A 20,533-nucleotide genomic window follows, 5' to 3' on the forward strand; every position below is an offset into this window, starting at 1 on the left:
GCCTGCCCACCCAGCAGATGGCCAGCATCGCTCTGGGGTGCTGAATGCGGCTGGAGCTCTGGGGACGTGGGGCCGCCCCAGCACTTTGCTGAGGAAGCCCATTTTGAAAGCAGCACCTTGGTCACAGACGATAATCAAATTTGGAGAGAAGGAGCTGGAAGGCTGAAGGTTAAGGTGAGGAGAGGAGGTAGGAGAGATGCCCAGAGCCTAGTGAAGAAGCCGGGGAGCCAGGGCCAGGCCCAGCCTCTTCCTCTAACTCAGGATCTAGAGCTTGTGGTGGGGGTGCCCAGGTCGCCTGCCTGCTCTCTCTTCTACGCGGGCACAGAGCAGAGGGCTGTGGTGGCCCTAAGACCCTGGTGTCTGTGCTGAGCTCCAGCCCTCCACCCCACCCTGGGAAGAGGGCTTCAGTAGGGGCGGTTTTGTGTCTGTGTGCTGACCTGTCACACCCAGGTCTGCGGCACCCAGGCAACCCCCCCGGGCCATAGCAGATACCCCCTGTGTCACGCTGTGAGAATGCGTGACTGTAGGGCAGTGGGAATGGTGGGGACGTGTGGGCTTTTGAGACAACTAAGCATGACTTCGTATCTAGGATTTCCCGTAATCCTCTGCGGTCTGGCCACACTCATCTCTTGAGATCATGCCGAAGGAATGAAATGAGTGAGGAGGCCCTGGCGTCCTGGGTCTTAAAAAGTGTTAGCTGACTTCTTTCCCCTGTCCCCACCCCCCAGTGTATTTTTGAAGACTGAACACATCTACAACCTCGCTTTTCAGGGGAGAAAACACAAGTGTAGTAGGGAGAGGAGGCTGCAAGACAAGTCCCCACCCCACTGCCCAGGAGCCCAGCATCCAAGCCAGCATCCCTACTGCCTCCCATCACCTTAGCTGCCTCCCATCCCCAGATGGCAGCTCCCCCACCCCCCGAGTTAAGCCTTCAGCCTGAGGCAGAAGGTCACAGTATCCATCCCTCCTGGCTGTGCCTGCCCTCTGACCTTGGACTTCAGGTCAATGTCCCGCCGCTCATCCCTGCCTCTCACCCCTTGCTGCCCAGCCCCTTCCATAGCTCAGGGTCCTTGCCTTCCACTCCACTGCCACCTCCAGCCGGACAGACGAGAGAGAGCAGAGCAGCTGAGCAAAGCAGAGGGGAAGGAAGGACCCAGGTTAGAGCTGCAGAAGGACCTGGAACGATCGGGGCGGGGGGCGGGGGGGGTGGGTTGCTGAGCTGCGGGAGTGAGGTTGTCGCCCACCGCAGGCCCTCTGCAGCTTAGAGTGCACTCAGAGCTGCAGATACTGTTGATAAAACACTCAACATTGGCAAGTCTTCCCCCAGAGGCCATGCAGAGAGGACAAGGGAGTGACCCTTCGGCCTTTAAAGTCAGAACTCAGAACTTCTGGATGAGGGAGAGGAAGAGGGTTGGGAGAAGTCTGGGCTCTAGTAACTCAGCATGACAAGCTGTCCTCTTCAGGCCCAAGGCTGGCTCTGCAGATACAGGCAGACGCACAGCCCCCGCTAAACACCAGCTCAGGAAAGGCACTGTGACAGCTCTTGGTCACAGGGCACAGTGAAAAGAAGACAGGCTCTGAAGCCAGCCAGACAGAGGTGTGAATTGAGGGCCTTCCGCTAGCTGTGCACTCATTCTATTTCTTTGAAAAAGGAGACAGTAACTCATTTCCCACAGTTGTGAAGATTAAATGAAATAACATATATAAAGAGCCATGCCTGACACACAATTGCACTTAAGAAATGTGAATTCTCTTTGAACTTTCTAGAAGAGTAGGCCATGGGCAGGGTTTTTAGGCTAAGACTCAACATTTGTGAAAGTTATTTAGAGGTAGCTGACTGATCTGTTCTCATCCGTGATAGCTACTGATTCTCACTTGATCCTAAGAATGCATTGACTAACTCTGTTTCTGTCTGTTCGGTGTGTACATGTGTGTGTCCAGTCTACATGTTTTATGTCTGACTCAGTTGTAAATTCCTCAATAGGGATCATATATGATACCTCTTCTATGGGCCCCAAAGCACTGATCGATCCCCAAGTGTGTGTCTTACAGGATATTATAGGTATTGCTCCCAAGAAAGGGTAGCGTGATGAAATAGGTTTAGGAAAATCTGGATTATACGAAGTTTAGCTTATTTCTTTACCCTTAGTGTACTAGAGGGCTTCATGAATTTGCAAGAGGGTGCGTGGCTTGAAGCTTTCCCCAGACATTTGGTCACTCTAAGTCATACTCTTGTTTTCATTGTTGCTTTGAGGAACAACTCTATACAGTTGTTGGCGAATACTGCTCTGTGGCAATGTTGTGTTAGACACATAGTAGCTGCTCAGTTTTAGGAAGGAAGGGTAGAAAAGGTATGAATAAGGGCACATCTCAATATCAGTAGATGTTTTCATATCTAGTGCAAGGCAACTAATTTGTTGATTGATTATTTGGAAAAGTTTGTTGAAGAAAGGAACAACCATTAAAAAGATACATTTTAATTTTAATTTTAATTTTATTTTATTGAAGTATAGTTGATTTACCATGTTGTTAATTTATGCTGTACAACAAAGTGATTCAGTTATACATATACATGTTCTTTTTCCTTTTCTTTTCTACCGTGGTTTACAGGATATTGAATATAGTTCCCTGTGCCATACAGTGGGGCCTTGTTGTTTATCCATTCTACATATAATAGTTTACCTTTGCTGATTCCAAACGCCTAACCCCTCCCTCCTGCACCCCCGCTTCCCCTTGGCAACCACAAATCTGTCCTCTCTGTGAGTCTGTTTCTGTTTTGTAGATAAGTTCATTTGTGCCATATTTTAGATTCCATGTATAAATCGTATCACATGGTATCTGTCTCTCTCTGACTTACTTTACTCAGTATGATCATCTCTAGGTCCAACCATGCTGCTACAGATGGCATTGTTTCATCTTTATGGCTAAGTAGTATTCCACTGTGGGCTTCCCAGTGGCTCAGTGGTAAAGAATTCGCCTGGCAGTGTAGGAGACGCAGGAGATGTGGTTCGATCCCTGGGTTGGGAAGACCCCCTGGAGTGGGAAATGGCAACCTGCCCTGGTATTCTTGCCTGGGAAACGCCGGGGACACAGGAGCCTGGTGAGGTACAGTCCATGGGGTCGCCAAGAGTCAGACATGACTGAGCACGCGTGCAGGCAAGGCAAAGAAAGATACATTTTATTTGGATTTAAAAAATGTATATTTGTTTGCTAATGTTTTGATATAGGAACAAGGTCATTTTCTCATTGAAGTTTGTCATTTTTACTTGCACACATTTCTCCTATAATATAGCATCTATAAATTTCACTTTTATTTAAAATGGAATAAGAACTTTAGCTTTGGGGAAGTAATCTGGCTGTAGGGTCTTTTTAGACTTTTACTGTATATCCCAGTCTCTTTCGCTTGTCTCACCTGATCTCACTTTTAAGCAAATTTGACTCTGGAGTCTTTCCAAAGCACTCCACTTAGTTTTCTTAGCAACAACTCTTGCTTTTTGCACTCATAGTTCATGGTTTACAGAATAGTTAATTAAGTTCCATAATTACAGTAACACAGAGAAGTAGCATAAACTAGGCAATGCAAAACTGCTGTCTTCCTGATAAGCAGATACATTGGCTAATGAACATTCTACGAAGTAAGCTATTCATCCTAAGCTTTCAGGATGTAGACACCAGTTCTAATGGCTGACAGCAGGAAGGGAGAGCATGGTATAATATGCAGACTTGTTTAATAGCTATCAATTATCAGAACTTCTTCTGTAGGTGCTGGTTCTCTGTTGTCTTCTTTCCTTCAGGCGGAAGTTAGTATTCTTTCGTTCCTTTCGCCCTGTGTCCAAGACTTCTTGTCCTTTCCACTGTCCCAAGGCACTTGCAGCTCCGGAAATGTATTCAGATGACAGCATGCTCCTGAGATAGAGGCTCAACTCCCGAGCCTTTTTGCTCTTAGGCTACTGTGAGATTGGGATGGTTTCATCCATTAGGTCCTTGCTCCAGTAAGATTTTCTTGCTGTTGCATTCAGGCTGAAAGCAGCTAAATTCCTGCTGGAAGCGATCATTTCATTGCAAATCCAGATCGGGTGGGAAACCCTGGCAGAGGGTCCCTTCTGTGGAGGCAGGGGGGTGCTGCTATTCCCAGCCTCCCCAGTCCCCACTTCTGCCTTCATCCCCTCCGGTCCAAATCACAGCTTCCCCCCACCGTCCTGCCTGCGTGATTCTGCTCATTTCCATCAAAAATGTGACTGTTCTCTGCTGCTGCCACCTAGGCACAGGAGCCACTTTACAGAATGTTTTCACTATGGGGGAATCCTGGAGAGGAAACCAAGCCCTAGTGGCTGCACCACCACCAACGGAGCCCCCCTACTCCAGTAGCCTCTGCAGCTTGCTAGGTGCGGGCTAAGCTTTTTTCTGCATCGTCTCATTTCACCTGCCCAGTCAGCCTAGGAGGGAGTACTGCTACCATCCTCATTTTACCAATTGCAAAACTAGGCTCCAAAAAGGTAACCAGACTTGAAACCAGGTCTTTGTGGCTTGAATTTCTTCCCACTCGGATGTACCACCTCTCCACTGGCTCAAGAAACAGCAGCATCTTGGCACCCACACAAAGTCTAGGTAAAGTAAAAGGGGACCCCAACTCTCAGTCAAGGCGCTGAGCCCCATCCTGGGACAGGTGTGGGGTTTGATAGCCTGGCCTTCATTTTCAGATACAGTGAGGCTGCCTGACTATCTCATCCGTTCCTCTTCCTTCGGCCTCCGTTGCATCCACCGGCCAGGTGTACATCTCGCCAGGGTTGCACTCTGCTTGCTGCCACCTTGCCCCTACCCCCACGGAGCTGACGACCTTGCTCCAGGGCCCTCAGATACACTTGGCTGCAGTCACAAAACTTGAGTGCACAAAAGCACCAAGGGCCTCCTCTGCTTGATTCTTTGGGTATTGAAGTGTAATTCACATACCATAAAATCCACTCTTTAGCTATACAGTTCAGAGGCCTTAGGTATATTTACAAAATTGTGTAATCATCACCACTATCTAATTCTAGAACATTTCATCACCCTAGAAAGAAACCCTGTACCCATTAGCCATCACTTGCCCACCCCTAGAAGCCAGTGGTCTACTTTGTGTCTTGAGGGGTTTGCTGATTTCAGATATTTCACATGAGTGGAATTGTATGATATGGAATCTTCTGTGACTGGCTTCTTTCACTTAGCATGATGTTTTCAGGGTTTACCCTCTTGTAATGCATGGCAGTGCTTCATTTCTGTGTATGAATATCCCATTGTGTTAGAGAAACCACATTTTGTTTATCTATTCATCACTTTATGAACATTTGGGTTGCCCCTTCTTGGCTTTGAGTGATACTGCTACACACATTGGTGTATCCCTTATGCTTCTTGTCTCTGAGACTCTTTGTCCGTTTCCCAGCTGTTCTCACCCACAGGGCTGGAGCCTCCCATGCTGGGCTCATCCCTGCTGGAAGTCACCCAGGTACAGCACGTGTCCTGCACACAGGCTCCCGGCCAAGGAGGGCTTGTGAAGGAGAGAGTCCGTCGATTGCCTCTGCACCTCAGTGTTGCCTTCAGTCACTCAGCAAACATCCTTGCCTGCTTCCCTGTGCCTAGCGTTGCATGAAGTCTAAAGAAAGAGGGCATCTGCCCCTGTCAGACACCCACCTACACAGCAGATAGAGACAGTTTATCCAAAAGGCATGGTACTTGGAGACAAGATCTGGATTTAAGTATCACTGGCCCCTCAGTGGTAAAGAATTTTACCAGGTGGCTCAGTGGTCGGCCTGTCAAGCAGGAGACCCAGGTTCAATCCCTGGGTCAGGGATGATCCCCTGAAGGAGGAAATGGCAACCCACTCCAGTATTCTTGCCTGAGAAGCCCCATGGACAGAGGAGCCTGGCTGGCTCTGGTTCACGAGGTCACAAAGAGTCAGAGATGACTGAGCTTGCACGCACGCACGCATGCCCCCTGTGCCTAGCCAGCAGAACTGCAGTGAATTGCTGGACCTCATCAAGCCTCAGTTTCCTCTGCTATAAAATGGGAGCCACAATATCCAGCTCATAGTACTGTTGCAAGGATAGAATAAGATGATGGATACGGAGGTCCTTTGTCCTGAAACAGACACAGCTGCTGCTACAAATACCTGCAGGCTACCTCTGAAAGTCCTTGTAATCTGCTTTGCCTTGGAAACCTCAGAGAGAAAAGTTGATACTTCTAGGGAAACTGTGAAGTAAAAAAAAACATTGAAAAGCAAAAAAAAATAGCTTAGGGAGACTGCACCATTGCTCCAGCATATGTTTTCTATTACTTTTTCCTGTAATTTCATCACCTTATCTGAAATCTCACTCATCAGAGATCCATTTAAAATTATCCTATCAGAATGCCCACGGTGAGGCCATCACTCCTTCATAGCTTAGGTATGAATTAGTCCAAAAGCTTGGTTTTCTACACCCGCTCCACTAGGATCAGTTTCAGGGAAAGAGTGCCAGTGTTTATTAGTGGTGGAAGATGAAGATCAGAGCATCTGTAAGCACAGCATTTTGAGGAGGTAGGCCAGAATGGGGTGCCAGAGGAAAGGCTCCTAGCAATCGTCTTCAACTTCTCCTGACCCTTTTGAGAATATGAGGAAAGCTTTATCTTCATCATCATGAACATCACCGCAGGGGATTTGACTGTAAAGTCCTAAAGGCTGGAAGCCTCCGATTGAGGAAGCAGATGGGAGGATAGTTTAAGGATCCAGGGATTTGTCACAGGAGGGACTGGGAAGAGTCAATGGAGCACAAAAAGGGAGAAACTGAGAAAGTCTATGCTCGCTAGTCTCAGCATTTACCTGGGTCTAGTTCTGTTCCCTAAAAGCAGAGGAAGATCTCTCATTTTTCCGTCCTGAATCCTGGGGGCTTCTCTCCACCAGAACACAGATCTTCAACCGAATCGGTCTTTAAGGCTAGCCCAGAAAACTACCTATTTAAAAAAACTTGTTTCTATGGAGAAAGGTGATCTAAGTTCCAAATAATACATCTGTCCACTAACACCTGAGCTTCAGGTGAGAGAGATGATTTCAGCACTCCTAGGACTGGTCATTTAATTGAGGGAATAAGTCATACACATCCTACGAATGGTCAGCCCATGGTGTAACCAAGTGCTCTCACACAAAGACACTTGCAGGGGGTTGGCAACTCAATAGAGGGGAGGGGGGTTGTCCATCTTCCTGGTCAGACATGTCCAGCATAGTGTATCCAGGACTGAGCATCAGATTCCAAAAGGTCCTTTGACAAGTCATGTCCAGGGAAGGGCAGCCAGGATGGGGACATATCTGTTCAGATGACTCCTACAGGAAGCACATCACACGATGAGGGCTGAGGGCTGGAGATTGTTGGTCTGTGGGACCTTTGAGGCAGCCTTTGCGGTAGAAAGAAAGACTGTGGAGGCAGACAGACCTGAGATTGAGCCCTGCTCCATTTTTTTACTTACTATATGACCTTGAATGAGTCAATTAACTTCTCTGATGTCAATTTCCTTTTCATAAAGTGAAGGCAATAATACGTATGTATCGTGAAGATCAATAATATGTTAAAAAGCGCAGTGGCTGACAGAGGTGAAGTGGACATGGCTAAAGATACAGGAGAAAAAAAAAAAGATGCAGGGGGTTGGATGTCCCTGGTGGTCCAGAGGTTAGGGATCTGCCTGCCAATGCAGGAGATATGGGCTCAGGCCTTGATCCGGGAAGATTCCACATGCTGCAGGGCAGCTGAGCCCAAGAGCCACAACCACTGAGCCTGTGTGCTGCAATTAATGAAACCCATGCACCAAGTGCTATGCTCGGCAACTAGAGATGCCACTGCAATGAGAAGCCCTTGCACGGCAACTAGACAGTAGCCCCTGCTCACTGCAGCTAGAGAAAGCCCGCACACAGCAACGATGACCTGAGGCAGCAGCATAAAAGAAAAAAAAAAAAAATACAGGGAGTATGGGTCTTGACTCTGCCACATACCCCTTGTGTAAACTTGAGCCAGTTTTTAACCCTCTGGGCTGAGTTTTCTCGTGCGTAAAATGGGAATAATGATGCCTACTTCATAGATGTCTTGAGAATTCAATCAGAATACATGCAAGTACTCTCACAGGGTACTCTCTGCTCTTTAAGTGCTCAGAGTTCTCCAAAAAGCTGTCCGCTTCCAGGAAGTGGCGGTGAGCCCTGTTAGAAGGCAAGGGCAGGTGCTTCGGACCCTGTGTGGCTCTGGAAGACAGTCTCTGCTCTCTGGTTGGACAATAGGGAGGCAGATGAGTTCAACAGAGAAATCCCTGGTTGGGGAACGAAGATCTCACTTGCTACCTGGCACTGCCAAACACTAAAAAATAAAAATAAATAAAGATTCCACCTGAAAATGGCCAGGGGAGATTTACACCTCCACACATCCCTCAAGGAGCCTGAAGGCAGGTTAGCAGAAAATGCCCCATCATATATACCCAGGGGCTGGTGCAGTCCCAGCGTCAGGGAAATAAACCTATTTGAAAAGAAAGCACATTTGTACATGCACACAGGGGCTGCTGGGGGGTCTTGCCCTCAGAAAAACAAGCTGTGGCTTTCCCGGAGAGAGAGCTACTTGCGTTGAGCAGCAGGTTTATTTTATGTTACTGATTTACTTAACAAACACTCATGGAGTGCGCTAGGCTTCCCAGGTGGCTCAGTGGTAAAGAATCCACCTGTCAAACAGGAGACGTGGGTTCGATCCTTGAGTCGGGAAGATCCCCTGGAGGGAAAAATGGCAACCCACTCCAGTATCTTTGCCTGAGAAATCCTATGGACAGAGGATCTTGGCGGGCTACAGTTCAAGGGGTCACAAAGCGTCAGACGTGACTTACAGACTAAACAGCAGCAACATGGAGTGTTCAGGCACCCTTCTAAGCACCTTTCAAATATTAACACATTGATTGTTATTAAACAACCTTTGGAAGGTGTATTTGCTCTCCCCGCTTTACAGAAGGAGAAGCTGACACTAGAGCCCAGGGTCTCGAGCTGGTGAGAGACCAGGGTTCAAAGCTGGGCAGTCTGATTCTAGAGCCCCTGTTCTTCTTCTCTGGGGTGCACCAGGTCTTAGCTGTGGCATGCAGGATCTTTAGTACGGCACACAGACTTTTGGGGCTTGTGGGATCTAGTTCCCTGACCCGGAATCCAACCCGGGCCCCCTGCACTGTGCCTCCAGGGAAGTCCCGAGAGGCCTTCTTCTTTGTCCTTGCCTACTGCCACCATGCTGCCTCCGAGACCCTTCTAGAGAAGTAGCCAGTGTGTTCAGCTGACTCTTAAGGACCCCCTTCTCCTTCTCATCCCCCCACAAATATGTTTGAAACCATCAGTTGTGTGAACAGCACTGTTAATAAGCAGGTGGCCCGGGGAGCCTGAATCACTGATGTCCCCCACCCCCTTCCTACTCATTCTCACACCCACAGACACATACAAAGGGAATGGTGACAAGTACCACTTAACCCCCAGGATCCTACGATCATTCAACGAAGACGAACTCTTGGCACAAACCTGGCATTTTCCTCAGCGCCGATGAGGTGGGGGTGAAAAGAACGGTGTGGACCCTTTTCTCAAAACTTGCACCCTGTCTGGTTGGGGTGAAAAACAGATCATCCTTGTAGTGAGTGGAATTCTGGATAGAGTGAGGGCTCAGACCTCATGGCAGTGGAGGGGGTGTTCCACATGGATTTAAGGGGTTGGGGGCAGGTTAAGGACCAAAATTTTACTACTCTGTGGAGGACTGATTGAAATAGAAACCAGGGGAAGGGTGAAGAGCAGAAAGGGCTTCCCAGGTGGCTCAGTGGTTAAGAATCTGCCTGCCAATGCAGGAGATGAGGGTTCGATCCCTGGATCAGGAAGATCCCCTGAAGAAGGAAATGGCAACTCACTCCAGTATTCTTGCCTGGAGAATTCCGTGGACAGAGGAGCCTGGTGGGCTACAGTCCATGGGGCTGCGAAGAGTTGGACACAACTTAGTGAGTGGAGGAACGAATGAAGAGCAGGAAGGTAGTAGATTTTTACAATGAAAAACTATATAGCAATGAACATGAAGGCGATTGTTACATAGAACAACCAGGACAGCAAACCGAAAGATGCCTTCAGCTGCACTCTAGCTCAGATGAGACTTGAGTCATGGGGCCCAAAGGGAGGTGTCAGCAAAGAGTTGGGTTAGATGTCAGAGGAGCTTCCTGATGGCAACTGTGGTATCGTGAAATGCTTCTCACCAACATCCATGGTGAGAACCATGGATAGATCTCCCAGCTATACTATGGAGTGAAATACTCCATGCTATATGATTGTGTTTATATAGGGTCCAAAAACCAAGCAAAACTAAACCATATTGATTAAGAATGTAACTTAGATTGTAAAAGTATAAAGAAAAGCAAAAAAAAAAAAAAAAAAAGAATTACCAGGAACATCGGGTTATCTTGGGGAGGGATATCTTTGGAAGTGGTGATTGGCAAGGGACAGAAAAGGGGCTTCTGGGGTACCAGTAGAAATCTGTTTTGTTGACCTGGGTGGTGGTCACATGAGTGTTGGTGACACCAAGCTATGCATTTTAGTTCTCTGTGATTTTCTGTGTGTTCAGTCGCTCAGTCATGTCTGACTCTTTGCAATCCCATGAACTGTAACCCACCAGGTGCCTCTGTCCATGAAATTTTTCAGACAAGAATACTGGAGCGGGGTTGCCATTTCCTCCTCCAGGGGATCTTCCCAACCCAAGGATCGAACGCGCGTCTCTTGTCTCCTGAATTGGCAGGTTCTTTACTACTGAGCCGCCTGGGAAGCCCCTGTGCTTTTCTGCGTGTGCACAATTGTAAGTGGGGAGGTGAGTGGAAAAGAGAAAGGAATGGAAAAGCGGGGCGTCTGAGCCAGGACAGCTCTAGCAGGAAAGTCAGGGCCCCTGGGTGCCTTCTGTACCCCTCTCCATTCTAAACTGCTCATCCCTCCCACTTTAGCATCTCTGAGGTCAGGGTGTGCCTTGCCGTCAATGGCATCTTCTGTATGATGCAATGTGGCTGTTTCAGGGCCCCTCACCATCCCAGCTGCCTCCCTCTGGCTGGTTTCTGGCCCTGCTAGAGCAGTGGCCACATTAAGAAGTTTTGTAGCCACAGCAGGCTGCATGCACACAGTTGGTCAGGAGCAAGAAGGGAAGGAGGGTTTGGCTGACCCCAGTGTAGGAAAGCAGGCCAGGATGGCAGCTTCAAGCTCTGCTCCAGCGGCAGCTCCATCTCACACCTGCAGGCTGCTGCTTCCAATGTGCTGTGTCCCTTGGGGATCTGGCCGGCCTCCTGCTTGTCTGCCTGGGTGAGGAGGAGGGTGCTCCCTATTGGGTGGGCTTTGAGTGAAAGGAGTGGCCAAGGGCCCATGTACCAGCCTGGTTGAGCTGCTTTCAGACCCAGGACCCTAAGGGGAAACCCGTAGTTCAAACCGAAAGATGCCTTCAGCTTCACTTTAGCCCAGATGAGACTTGAGTCATGGGGCCCAAAGGGAGGTGTCAGCAAAGAGTTGGGTTAGATGTCAGAGGAGCTTCCTGGTGGCGACTGTGGTATCGTGAAATGCCTCTTCAGCTTAAATCTGGCAGTTCCCTTCCCCAGAGACTGAATATTCAACTGAACGGTGAGGTCTGGCAGGTGTCACTGTTGGTCCAGAGTGAGTTAGCACAGCATGTTCTCATTCAGTCATCCTCAAAGACCAAGGAGTAGGCCCCGTCTTGTTATTTCCATCTTAAGCCCAGAAACCGAGGATGGCAGCCATGAAACAATACTTTGCCAAGGTCCTGTGTCTGGTTAAGTGGTGGATGCAGGACTTGACCTCTGCAAAGGTGGTACAGGTGGTGGTGTAGTCACTAAGTTGTGTCTGAATCTTTGTGACCCCAGGCTCCTCTGTCCATGGGGTCTCCAGGGCAAGAATACTGGAGGGAGTGACCTCTGCAGAGGCCATGCTCTTAACCAGCAGGCAGCCCTGCCCGGTCACGGGGGCTCCCTGCCTGCCTGAGAAGGAGCTGTCGTTGCCGGTCCATCCGTGTCTCTTCTAGAGGCCCTCTGTCTTCGCCCTTCCCTCCTGGCTGCGGAGGAGAAGTTCATCCACACAGTGAGCCGAGCCCAAGGGCTCACCGCCATCACACTGGATTCCTCTCGCTGCCCCTGGCCCCCAGCCTTTCCGATGGTGCTAAAAGTAGTGCTGACCAAATCAAGGGCTGTCCAGGGGCTATTTTGACTCTGTCCTCAGGAATCAGCTGGTCTGAGGCGTGGACAAGCTGGACCGCTCCCACAAGCACTCAGAGGGTGCCAGGAATGTTCTGGCAACACACCTGTCCCCAAGGCCATGCCAAACCCTGCACTCACCACCACCACCCCCAACCTCCCCCGCCCCCACCGCATGTTTCCTGAGATACCCATCCCAGGAGCCGTGGGGGAGGGGGGACTTGCACTGAAGGAGGATCGGGGCTTTGTGTCTGTATTTGTAAGAGAATAACCAGCCAGTTTGGGGGTCCCTGCCTCTCATCCCTTCCCATTAACTTAATCTGTGGATTTATGACATCCACTCAGAATGGAGGCCTGCACTGGAAGGCTCCTTAGAGACAGCAAACTCTATCTGCGGGAGGCTGAAGGATTTCCTTCTCTGGAGATCCTAACAGTGGAAGAAATTTGCCTCTGACAATAAGTCCTAGTGCAAAGCCCCTGCCTGGAAAGCCCGTGCCCTCCATTACTAAGATGGCTTGGCCATTCTTCAAAGTCCAGCTGAAGCCCACCTCCCTGGAGAAGGCTCCTTTGGCTGCTCTGACCACCCAGTGTGTACTGAAACACACTACATATTTCTTTCTTTTTGGTTGCCCTGGGTCTTCATTGCTGCAGTGGGCTTTCTCTAGTTGCAGCGAGTGGGGGCTGCTCTTTGTTGCGGTGATCGGGCTTCTCATTGTGGTGGCTTCTCGTTGTGGATCACGGGCTCTAGGGCCCAGGCTTAAGGAGCTGCAGCACTCGGGCTCTCGAGCTCAGGCTCAATAGTTGTGGCACCTGGGCTTAGCTGCTCTGTGGCGTGTGAGATCTTGCCAGGCTAGGGATCGAACCCATGCCCCTGCGTTGGCAGGCAGATTCTTATCCACTGCACCACCAGGGAAGTCCCCTACACACTCCTCTTTAATAGAGGCTGTCTTCTTTGGCTGAAGCCTTTCCTTCTAAGCTGTGGGCTCCATGGGTGGGTGTCTCTCACTTGGGCCGTAGCAGCTTCTCTGAGTTTCGTGGCTGATGTGCCGGCACGGTTGGCAAGGCTCAGGGAACAAGTCACCCAGCTCCTTCCCGTGCTGGTTCTCTCATCTGTCTCATACACAAACACTGAATATCCACGCCACCTGCTACTGGTCTGGACACTGGAGATGCGGTGTCTGATAAGACAGGGTCCCTGCCTGAGCAACCCCCAGGATAGGGGAGAGATCTGTCACTGGAGAATGGGCTGAAGGCAGTTATTCAAGGGCCGCAGCGACTGACTTGCCCCAGGGAGCTGGGAGAGACCTCACAAAGGACTTGACCTGGGAGAGGTCTTTTGCAGAAGCTCAGAGAAGCACGCAGTAGAAAGGTGGGAGATGGAGTATTCCAGCAGGGGGACAGCATGTGCAAAGGCGTGAAGATGTGAAGGAGCTAGTAGGGCCCAGAGAGGCCAAAACGTTGCTCTGTTTTTACTGTATCCTCAGACCAGCTGCCATGAATGACACGGAGGCTGCTCGGCTTCTAATGAGGGCCACGGAGATTGAAACTCCATGGGCAGGGGAGGAGGGCTCAGCCACCACCCCTCCACGGAGGGGGTCAGAAGACACGGAGCCCCTTCTCCTCTGCCACTGAGGGCTACAGCCTCGTCCCCACCTCCCTCTGCTCCTCCCCTTTTAGATGGAATTGGCTTCTGCGACACCGCTGCGCTTTCCTTCTTGTTAGAATCTTAATATTATGTGGCTCACAAGCCCCAGCTGCTCTGGTGTGGCAGGCAGGGTCAGAGGTGTGAATTAAAACAACACACGATCCCGATTGCTTCAGCCGGGGGACGCTGAGGCCACTGAAGAGGTTGCTTTCCTTTGTCACTGATAATGAGCGTTCCACCGAGGCTGTTGATCTCAAGCTCATCCCTCAGACAGCTTTAAGCACCTTGCCAGCATCATCCAATAAGAGTATGAAGAGCCATCTCTTGAGCACTTTACGAGTACAATTTCGTTTAATCATGACATGACTTTTTGATGTAGGGTAAAGTGATGGTCCGGAGATCTCACCAGTTGTCATGACAGAGCAAAAATCTGAGTCCTGGTCTTCAGGACTTTGGAAGGCCCAAGCTCCAGTATCTCATACCGCCTCAATAAGGGGATGTTTCCAACCTGAGGACAGCTGGGCCCTCTACCCTAAGAGCCGCCAAACCTCCCCTAGCTGCCCGGGCAAGGCTCCAACCCATTCAGACTCTCATCACACCTATTGCCAGCCTGCCAGGTACCAGGTGGCATGCAGAAGCCTGAGAAAGACACAAAGACACACAGAACTGGTCATCATGGGGCTCACCACCCTAACTCACTGCCACCCCCAAATTTCCCAGTCTTTAATGTGACCTGTTCAGCCTTCCCAATGTTCTGGCCAACACCCCACTGCTCTTTCTAAGCTTCTGCGGTGCTCGTCACCCAAATCCCAGCATCTACTGCCTTGTGTCTGCTTCCTTTCACTGGGTGTTACTGAACATCACTGACGTCACAACGTCATTTGTGCATATGTACATGTGGAGGGCACTGGGAATACATTAATAAGATGAATTAATATGAGATGGTCTTTGCCCTCACGAAGCACAGGTTGAGAGACAGACAAGCATGGAATCAGTGCAGGGACTGAAGGCCCTAGCCCGTGTCCTCACTCGCCCCCTCCAAAGACACTGACTCCATGTCACAAAGTGGCAGCACGCGGTGATGGGGGTGCCTGGGCCACAGTCAGGAGAACTGAGTTCCAAGCTGATGCCACCCTCTGGGGGACAATGGAGATGGTTCTTCAGTTTCCTCATCTGTAAAGTGGGAAGAACAATCCCTAACCTGCCCCTTACTGAGTTTTAGTGAGGTGCCTTTATTAAGTGAAATTAGTGCATGAAAGCATTTCACAGGCTGTAAGATATTATACAAGTTGTAGTTGTCCTTATATTTATCTTCTCTCCTAGGATGCCTACATGAATCTGCACACAGAGTAGATAGTCAGTAAATGTCAGTTAGTGTAAATTAAACGGATTCATTCACCCCATTTACCACCTTCTGAGAGTCCCCTGGGCTTTGGAGGCCACTGTAAATCCTAATGCTGATCATGCTTGACCTGCCTGCTGCGGGGAGGATGTGGGCTGGAGGATGTGACGGTGTTGTGGGAGCGACCACTGTTGGACTGTACCGGCTCCTGGGAGACCACTTGGTTCCCCACCAAAGGGGGGCTGGGCCGAGGGTGGGTGGCCCTCCTTAGGCACAGAGCAACCTCCCTCGAGGCCAGCAGTCCATTCTTTCTGGGGAACAAATGTTAACTTTCCCCTGTTTGGGCTTCCAGACCACTGAGGCTGCCTGCCCGGGATGCTGCCTGTGCCGTAGGCATGGTCTCTAGGGGGACCAGGTCACCACGTGCCCACCCCTCACTAGCTCTTCACCTTTCATTTCAGCACCCCTACCCCACGGAGGATGAGAAGAGGCAGATTGCAGCCCAGACAAACCTCACCCTCCTGCAAGTGAATAACTGGTGAGTTAGCATCACCTGCCCAGAGGCTCTCAGACCCAGGGGCCACTTGCTCGGCAGGGGGATGCACAGCAGGGGAAAAGCTGGGAGTGCCCAGCTCACTTCAGTCTGCGCCCAGCCACCATGTCAGCCCTCCCATGTTGGCTGCAAACAGAAAGCTGAAATCCACACCTCTAGCTTCATCTGCAGCTTCTCAGCGCCCTCTGCTGGGAAGCTGTGTCAAGAACATCATGGAAAGCTTGAACAGACAGACACACAGGGCGGCTGCATCCCAGGCCCCCAGGCCCCCAGGGGTTATCTGCTCTGCTCACCACCTGTGTAAACAGAGCTCAAGCTAAAACATTCTGCAGAGCTGGGGGCCAGAAGGAGGGAGGAGGCAGCAGTCCTGACCCACGGGGGCGCCCCGGGCTCCCTCCTCTGCGGCAGGCCAGGGTGTCCCGGGAATCTCAGAGGGCAAGGTCTGGTGCACAGGAGTGGACCCTCGGCCCCCCGGAGAGGGGTCAGAGGTTAGTGCTTTTGACTAAGGAGCTCTTCCTTCACTGTTCAGTCCTGACGGGTCTGGAGCAGATTCCCAGGCCTTCTCACGGGTTCATCCCAACTTGTGGTCCCCAAGCCCCTGGTGAACTCACAAGCTCCTCGGTGCCCAGGGCTCATCACTGCTGTGCTTTCATCCCTGGACCAGCCCCCCAGTCTGCTCCATTCGAGGACCAGCTGGTGGGAGTCCAGAAGCAGCTTAGTGCTCTCTGCACATGTGGGTGCACCTGCACACATGCTCACATGTGCATACATACACACGTGCACACACAAGCTCACATGTACACATCTGTGGGTGTGCACATGCACACACGGACACATGCATGCATCAGCATACCCATGTGCCCATGCATGCATAGACCTGCATGTGCACAAATATGCTCACACCTGCACACGTGTGCATACACACGTGCGCCCATGCACACTCACACACATGCATGCATATATGTGTGTGCACGTGCACACAGCTGCACCCGTCACATGTACACACACATATGCTCACGCCTGCGCACACACATTCCTGCCCCCCAGTGGTGGCTAACCTGTCTCCATCTGACCCCGGGGCAGGTTCATCAATGCCCGAAGACGCATCCTGCAGCCTATGCTTGATGCCAGCAACCCCGACCCTGCCCCCAAAGCCAAGAAAATCAAGTCGCAGCACCGGCCCACCCAAAGATTTTGGCCCAATTCCATCGCTGCAGGGGTGTTGCAGCAACAGGGCGGTGCCCCAGGGACAAACCCCGATGGTAAGACCTGGGGCTGAGGGTACTCTAGAGCCTGGGGTGGGGGGATGGAAGAGGGGCTCCTGAAGCTCCTACGGGTGAGGCTGTGCAGTCAAGGGTTGAATGTCTACTCACTCGAGTGGCAGCGTCAGCTCTGTCACAATAGTTAACTCTCCTGATCCCTGCCAAAGGATGTACGTAAGCCTGAAAGAAGGGGCTTTTTTGGTATATATTTTAACAAGTCAAAAGCAATCTCACCAGGATGAGTGGGAGTCCACTGGTGGGCATCTGAGTCAATGGCTGCTCAGCAGAGCCCGCCTCCTCACCCCCACACCCACCCGAAGTTTCTTAGCACCCATCAGTGTCTTCACAGTACCCCAGGAGCCAGGGCCATCTATAAATACCGAGGCAGGCAGCTGGCTTGTGAACGGAGGCCAGGAAGAGTTTTGTTTTCCCAGCTTCTCCATCACACCCTCCGTATACACTTTTCTAATTGCCGGTCGCCTGGTGCACAATGAATAATTCAATGAGCCATGAGCCAGGCATTTTATAGCTTGGCATGTGAAGCTAGCTCTGTGTGGGAAGTGGAGTGGAGGTGTACACGTGTGCGTGCATACCTTCATGTATACGTGCATGTATATGGCTTTGAACCAGTTTATGTGTGGTGGGCAACAGTCTTATGAGGTAGAGTGGAAATTAACAGATTTTCAGCCAAACCCACCAGGGGGAGAAGCTCAGCAATATCATGCCTGACTGTGTTCCTTTGAGCTAATGACTCAACTGTCTGAGACTATTTCCTCCTCTTTAGAGTGGGGATGACAATACCTACTTACAGAATTCTTCGAAAGGCAACAGTGTCTGCCACACTTACACAGAAGATGGCAGGAAGTGGTACCCAGGAGTGCTGCTGCCTGGGATGGGGCAAGGGGTGGCTGAGAGGTGAATGGACGGGAGTCTTCACACCAGGGAACTGTCCAGTGTAGGTGCTCACCACCCCATCCACAGGGGCTCCTGGGCCTGACCCTGACCTTCTTCTCTCCTGTAGGGTCCATCAACCTGGACAACCTGCAGTCCTTGTCTTCAGATAACGCCACCATGGCCATGCAGCAGGCTATGATGGCGGCACACGACGATTCCCTGGACGGGACGGAAGAAGAGGAGGAGGATGAGATGGAAGAGGAGGAGGAGGAGGAGCTGGAGGAGGAGGCGGACGAGCTGCAGACAACGAATGTCAGCGACCTGGGCTTGGAACACAGTGACTCGCTGGAGTAGCCGAGCCGCCCAGGTGGCACTGGTCACCGAGAGGGAGAGGAGCGTCATCAGGAGGGCTTTGGGGTGGGGGGGAAAGGGACGGGGCAGGCAGCACAGAGGAAGTTGGGCCCTGGCTTCCCGGAATCAGTAGCTGGAGGAAATGCACAGAAAACACCCGCTCCTTCCCAACCACCAAGCTTCACCGAGAACCCCGGCCCCACTTCCCTAGTACTGCAGAGGACTCAGCGTGGTGGGGCCGGTCGAGCAGCCTGGACGGAGAGGCAGGAGTGAGATCTGGACTCACCGCATCCCTGAGGACAGAGGGCACCCACAGTGCCCCCGCCACTGAAGGACTTGAGTTGTTTACAAGCCCCACACTGGGACATGGTCAGTGCTGTTCATGGAGTGAACCTCTGCCAGGGAACCGAATCAGGAGGAAAGAGACAAAGGGGGTCTGGGCTCCACCTCCACAGGGTCCTCAGCTCTTTGAGAGACATTCAAAGGCAGAAGGGAACCGGAATGCATGACTCATGGCTGGAGGGGGAGGGGGGCCAAGGCATTACATCCTGTAGAGTAAGATGGGACCTGGATTCTCTAGGGCTCCCCTCGGCCCTCCAAGGCCCATGGACTTGGTAGAGGGGGACGAGAGCTGTTAGGGCCACCTTCTCTCTCTCTCTCTCTGTCTTCTGGAAATCAGTGGTAAGCTGGTGGGCTCAAATTATAGGAGGTTAAGTGGAGGCCCTTCACCTGGGTTGGCTCCAAGACACAAGGAGATGGCAAGACCTGGGCTAGGAGCCATATCAAGGTGACCTTGGGGACTACAGCCGTCCCCAGGTGGTCAGTGGTCTCTTAGGCCAGATGTCGCAGCCCTCGGATGGAGCTCTCCAGACGTTCCACGCCTTCCATGGGCTGTTGGAGAGGGTGGAGCCAGGTTAGCTTGGCAGCTGTCCACCCCTCCTGCCCCTCGCCGCTGTCCCTCTGCCCCCAGGCTGGCTCCACCAGCCTTCATCCTCTCTTCTTCGCTCTATCCTTCCGAGAAGGCAGAAGAAACTTTGGAAAGAAGCGTCCAGCCCAGTGTGAAGCCAGGGGTTGGAGAAGGTGCTAGCTACATCCCCCTTCCCATCAATATCCAAAGTGGGGGGGAGGTGCCCACCCACCTGCCTCCCTGTTCCACACACCATCCCTACCACAGCCCTGGAGGAACCTGGGCTCCGCAAGGAGGAGGAGTCTTCCCACCATCTGCCCTGACACACAGCATCCACCCCCAGGCCCCCAGGATTGGCACCCCGCCCTCCTGTTCCCTCCCACCCCTACGGCTGTGAACCACAGGACTGATCACACGTGTGTTTTCCATTGAATTTAATTTAATGGACTTGCAGCTTCATTTGTCAGTTATGTGTTGGCCATCTCCGGCAGTAGCAGGATGTGAGTTGGCTGCTGGGCTCAACTCGAGGGCCCCCTGCCAGGGCCCTGTAAGGTGGAGAAAAAGGATGGTGGCTTTCCTGAGGTCTCCCTGAAATGAATGTATTTCTTCCCCCAAAAGAGCTGATATTTAATGTTTTAATAGGGATTTTTGAGAAACAAATAACCTTATTTATAATCTGGGTGATCCAATCATTTTTTTACTCCCTTTTGATGCCATAGGTAGAAGAAAGTCTAGCTTTTTTGGCGTGAGACTTTTGCAACGTGCAGTGGGACAAATACATTTCCTGTTCTGCTTCATTTTTCTTGTTCATACACACACACGCACACATGCACACACACACATACACCCTTCCACTTATCACTTTGGACAGGCATCCCACCCCACACACTTGCACACATGTGCCCACACATCCTCCTCCCAGCCCCCCTCCACCTGCCTAATGTTATGCAACCTCTTCTGATGTATCCACCAAACCAGTACCGAATGTGGCCGAGTTTTCAGTAAACCTTATTACCTACCATAATTCTGGTGCGTGATTCTCTTTTCATGTGGTTAAGGGTTAGGGCGACCCGGGACCAGAGGAAATTTGGAGGCCTCACCATAATCCTTGTTCATTCGACTACCCATGAAAGGGACCTAGGAAGAGGGCTTTCTGGGTGTCCTCAGTTTGCCAGCCTGGGGAGAAAGATGGCCAAGTTTGGCACAATCACTGCAGAGGTATCTTCTCTAAGACAGAGAGCAAGAAAGACAGGCAGAGGCTCTGCACTGCCCTCTCCTGGCGGTCTCCTGTCATAGCAAGGGAGCTCAGAACTCAGTCCCCTCTTCACCTCACCCTTGCTTATCCCACCTC

At 51.2% G+C, this 20,533-nt stretch overlaps 1 protein-coding gene across 2 annotated transcripts in view; it reads left to right on the plus strand.

Annotated features, from left to right (window-relative positions):
- Positions 1–20,206, plus strand: part of PKNOX2 (PBX/knotted 1 homeobox 2) — a 292,022-nt gene extending 271,816 nt beyond the window's left edge. Inside the window, exons 11-13 of one of the 2 annotated variants that reach the window (XM_040255805.1) lie at positions 15,677–15,753; positions 16,852–17,030; positions 18,052–20,206. In XM_040255805.1, the coding sequence (XP_040111739.1) occupies positions 15,677–15,753; positions 16,852–17,030; positions 18,052–18,278 (483 nt within the window). In that variant the 3' untranslated portion in view covers positions 18,279–20,206. The remainder of the gene's footprint in view (positions 1–15,676; positions 15,754–16,851; positions 17,031–18,051) is intronic. The other variant, XM_040255804.1, reaches the window with a different exon arrangement.
- The last annotated feature ends 327 nt before the right edge of the window (positions 20,207–20,533 follow it).

Source organism: Oryx dammah, unplaced genomic scaffold, assembly GCF_014754425.2.
Source record: "Oryx dammah isolate SB20612 unplaced genomic scaffold, SCBI_Odam_1.1 HiC_scaffold_15, whole genome shotgun sequence".
NCBI lineage: Eukaryota > Metazoa > Chordata > Mammalia > Artiodactyla > Bovidae > Oryx > Oryx dammah.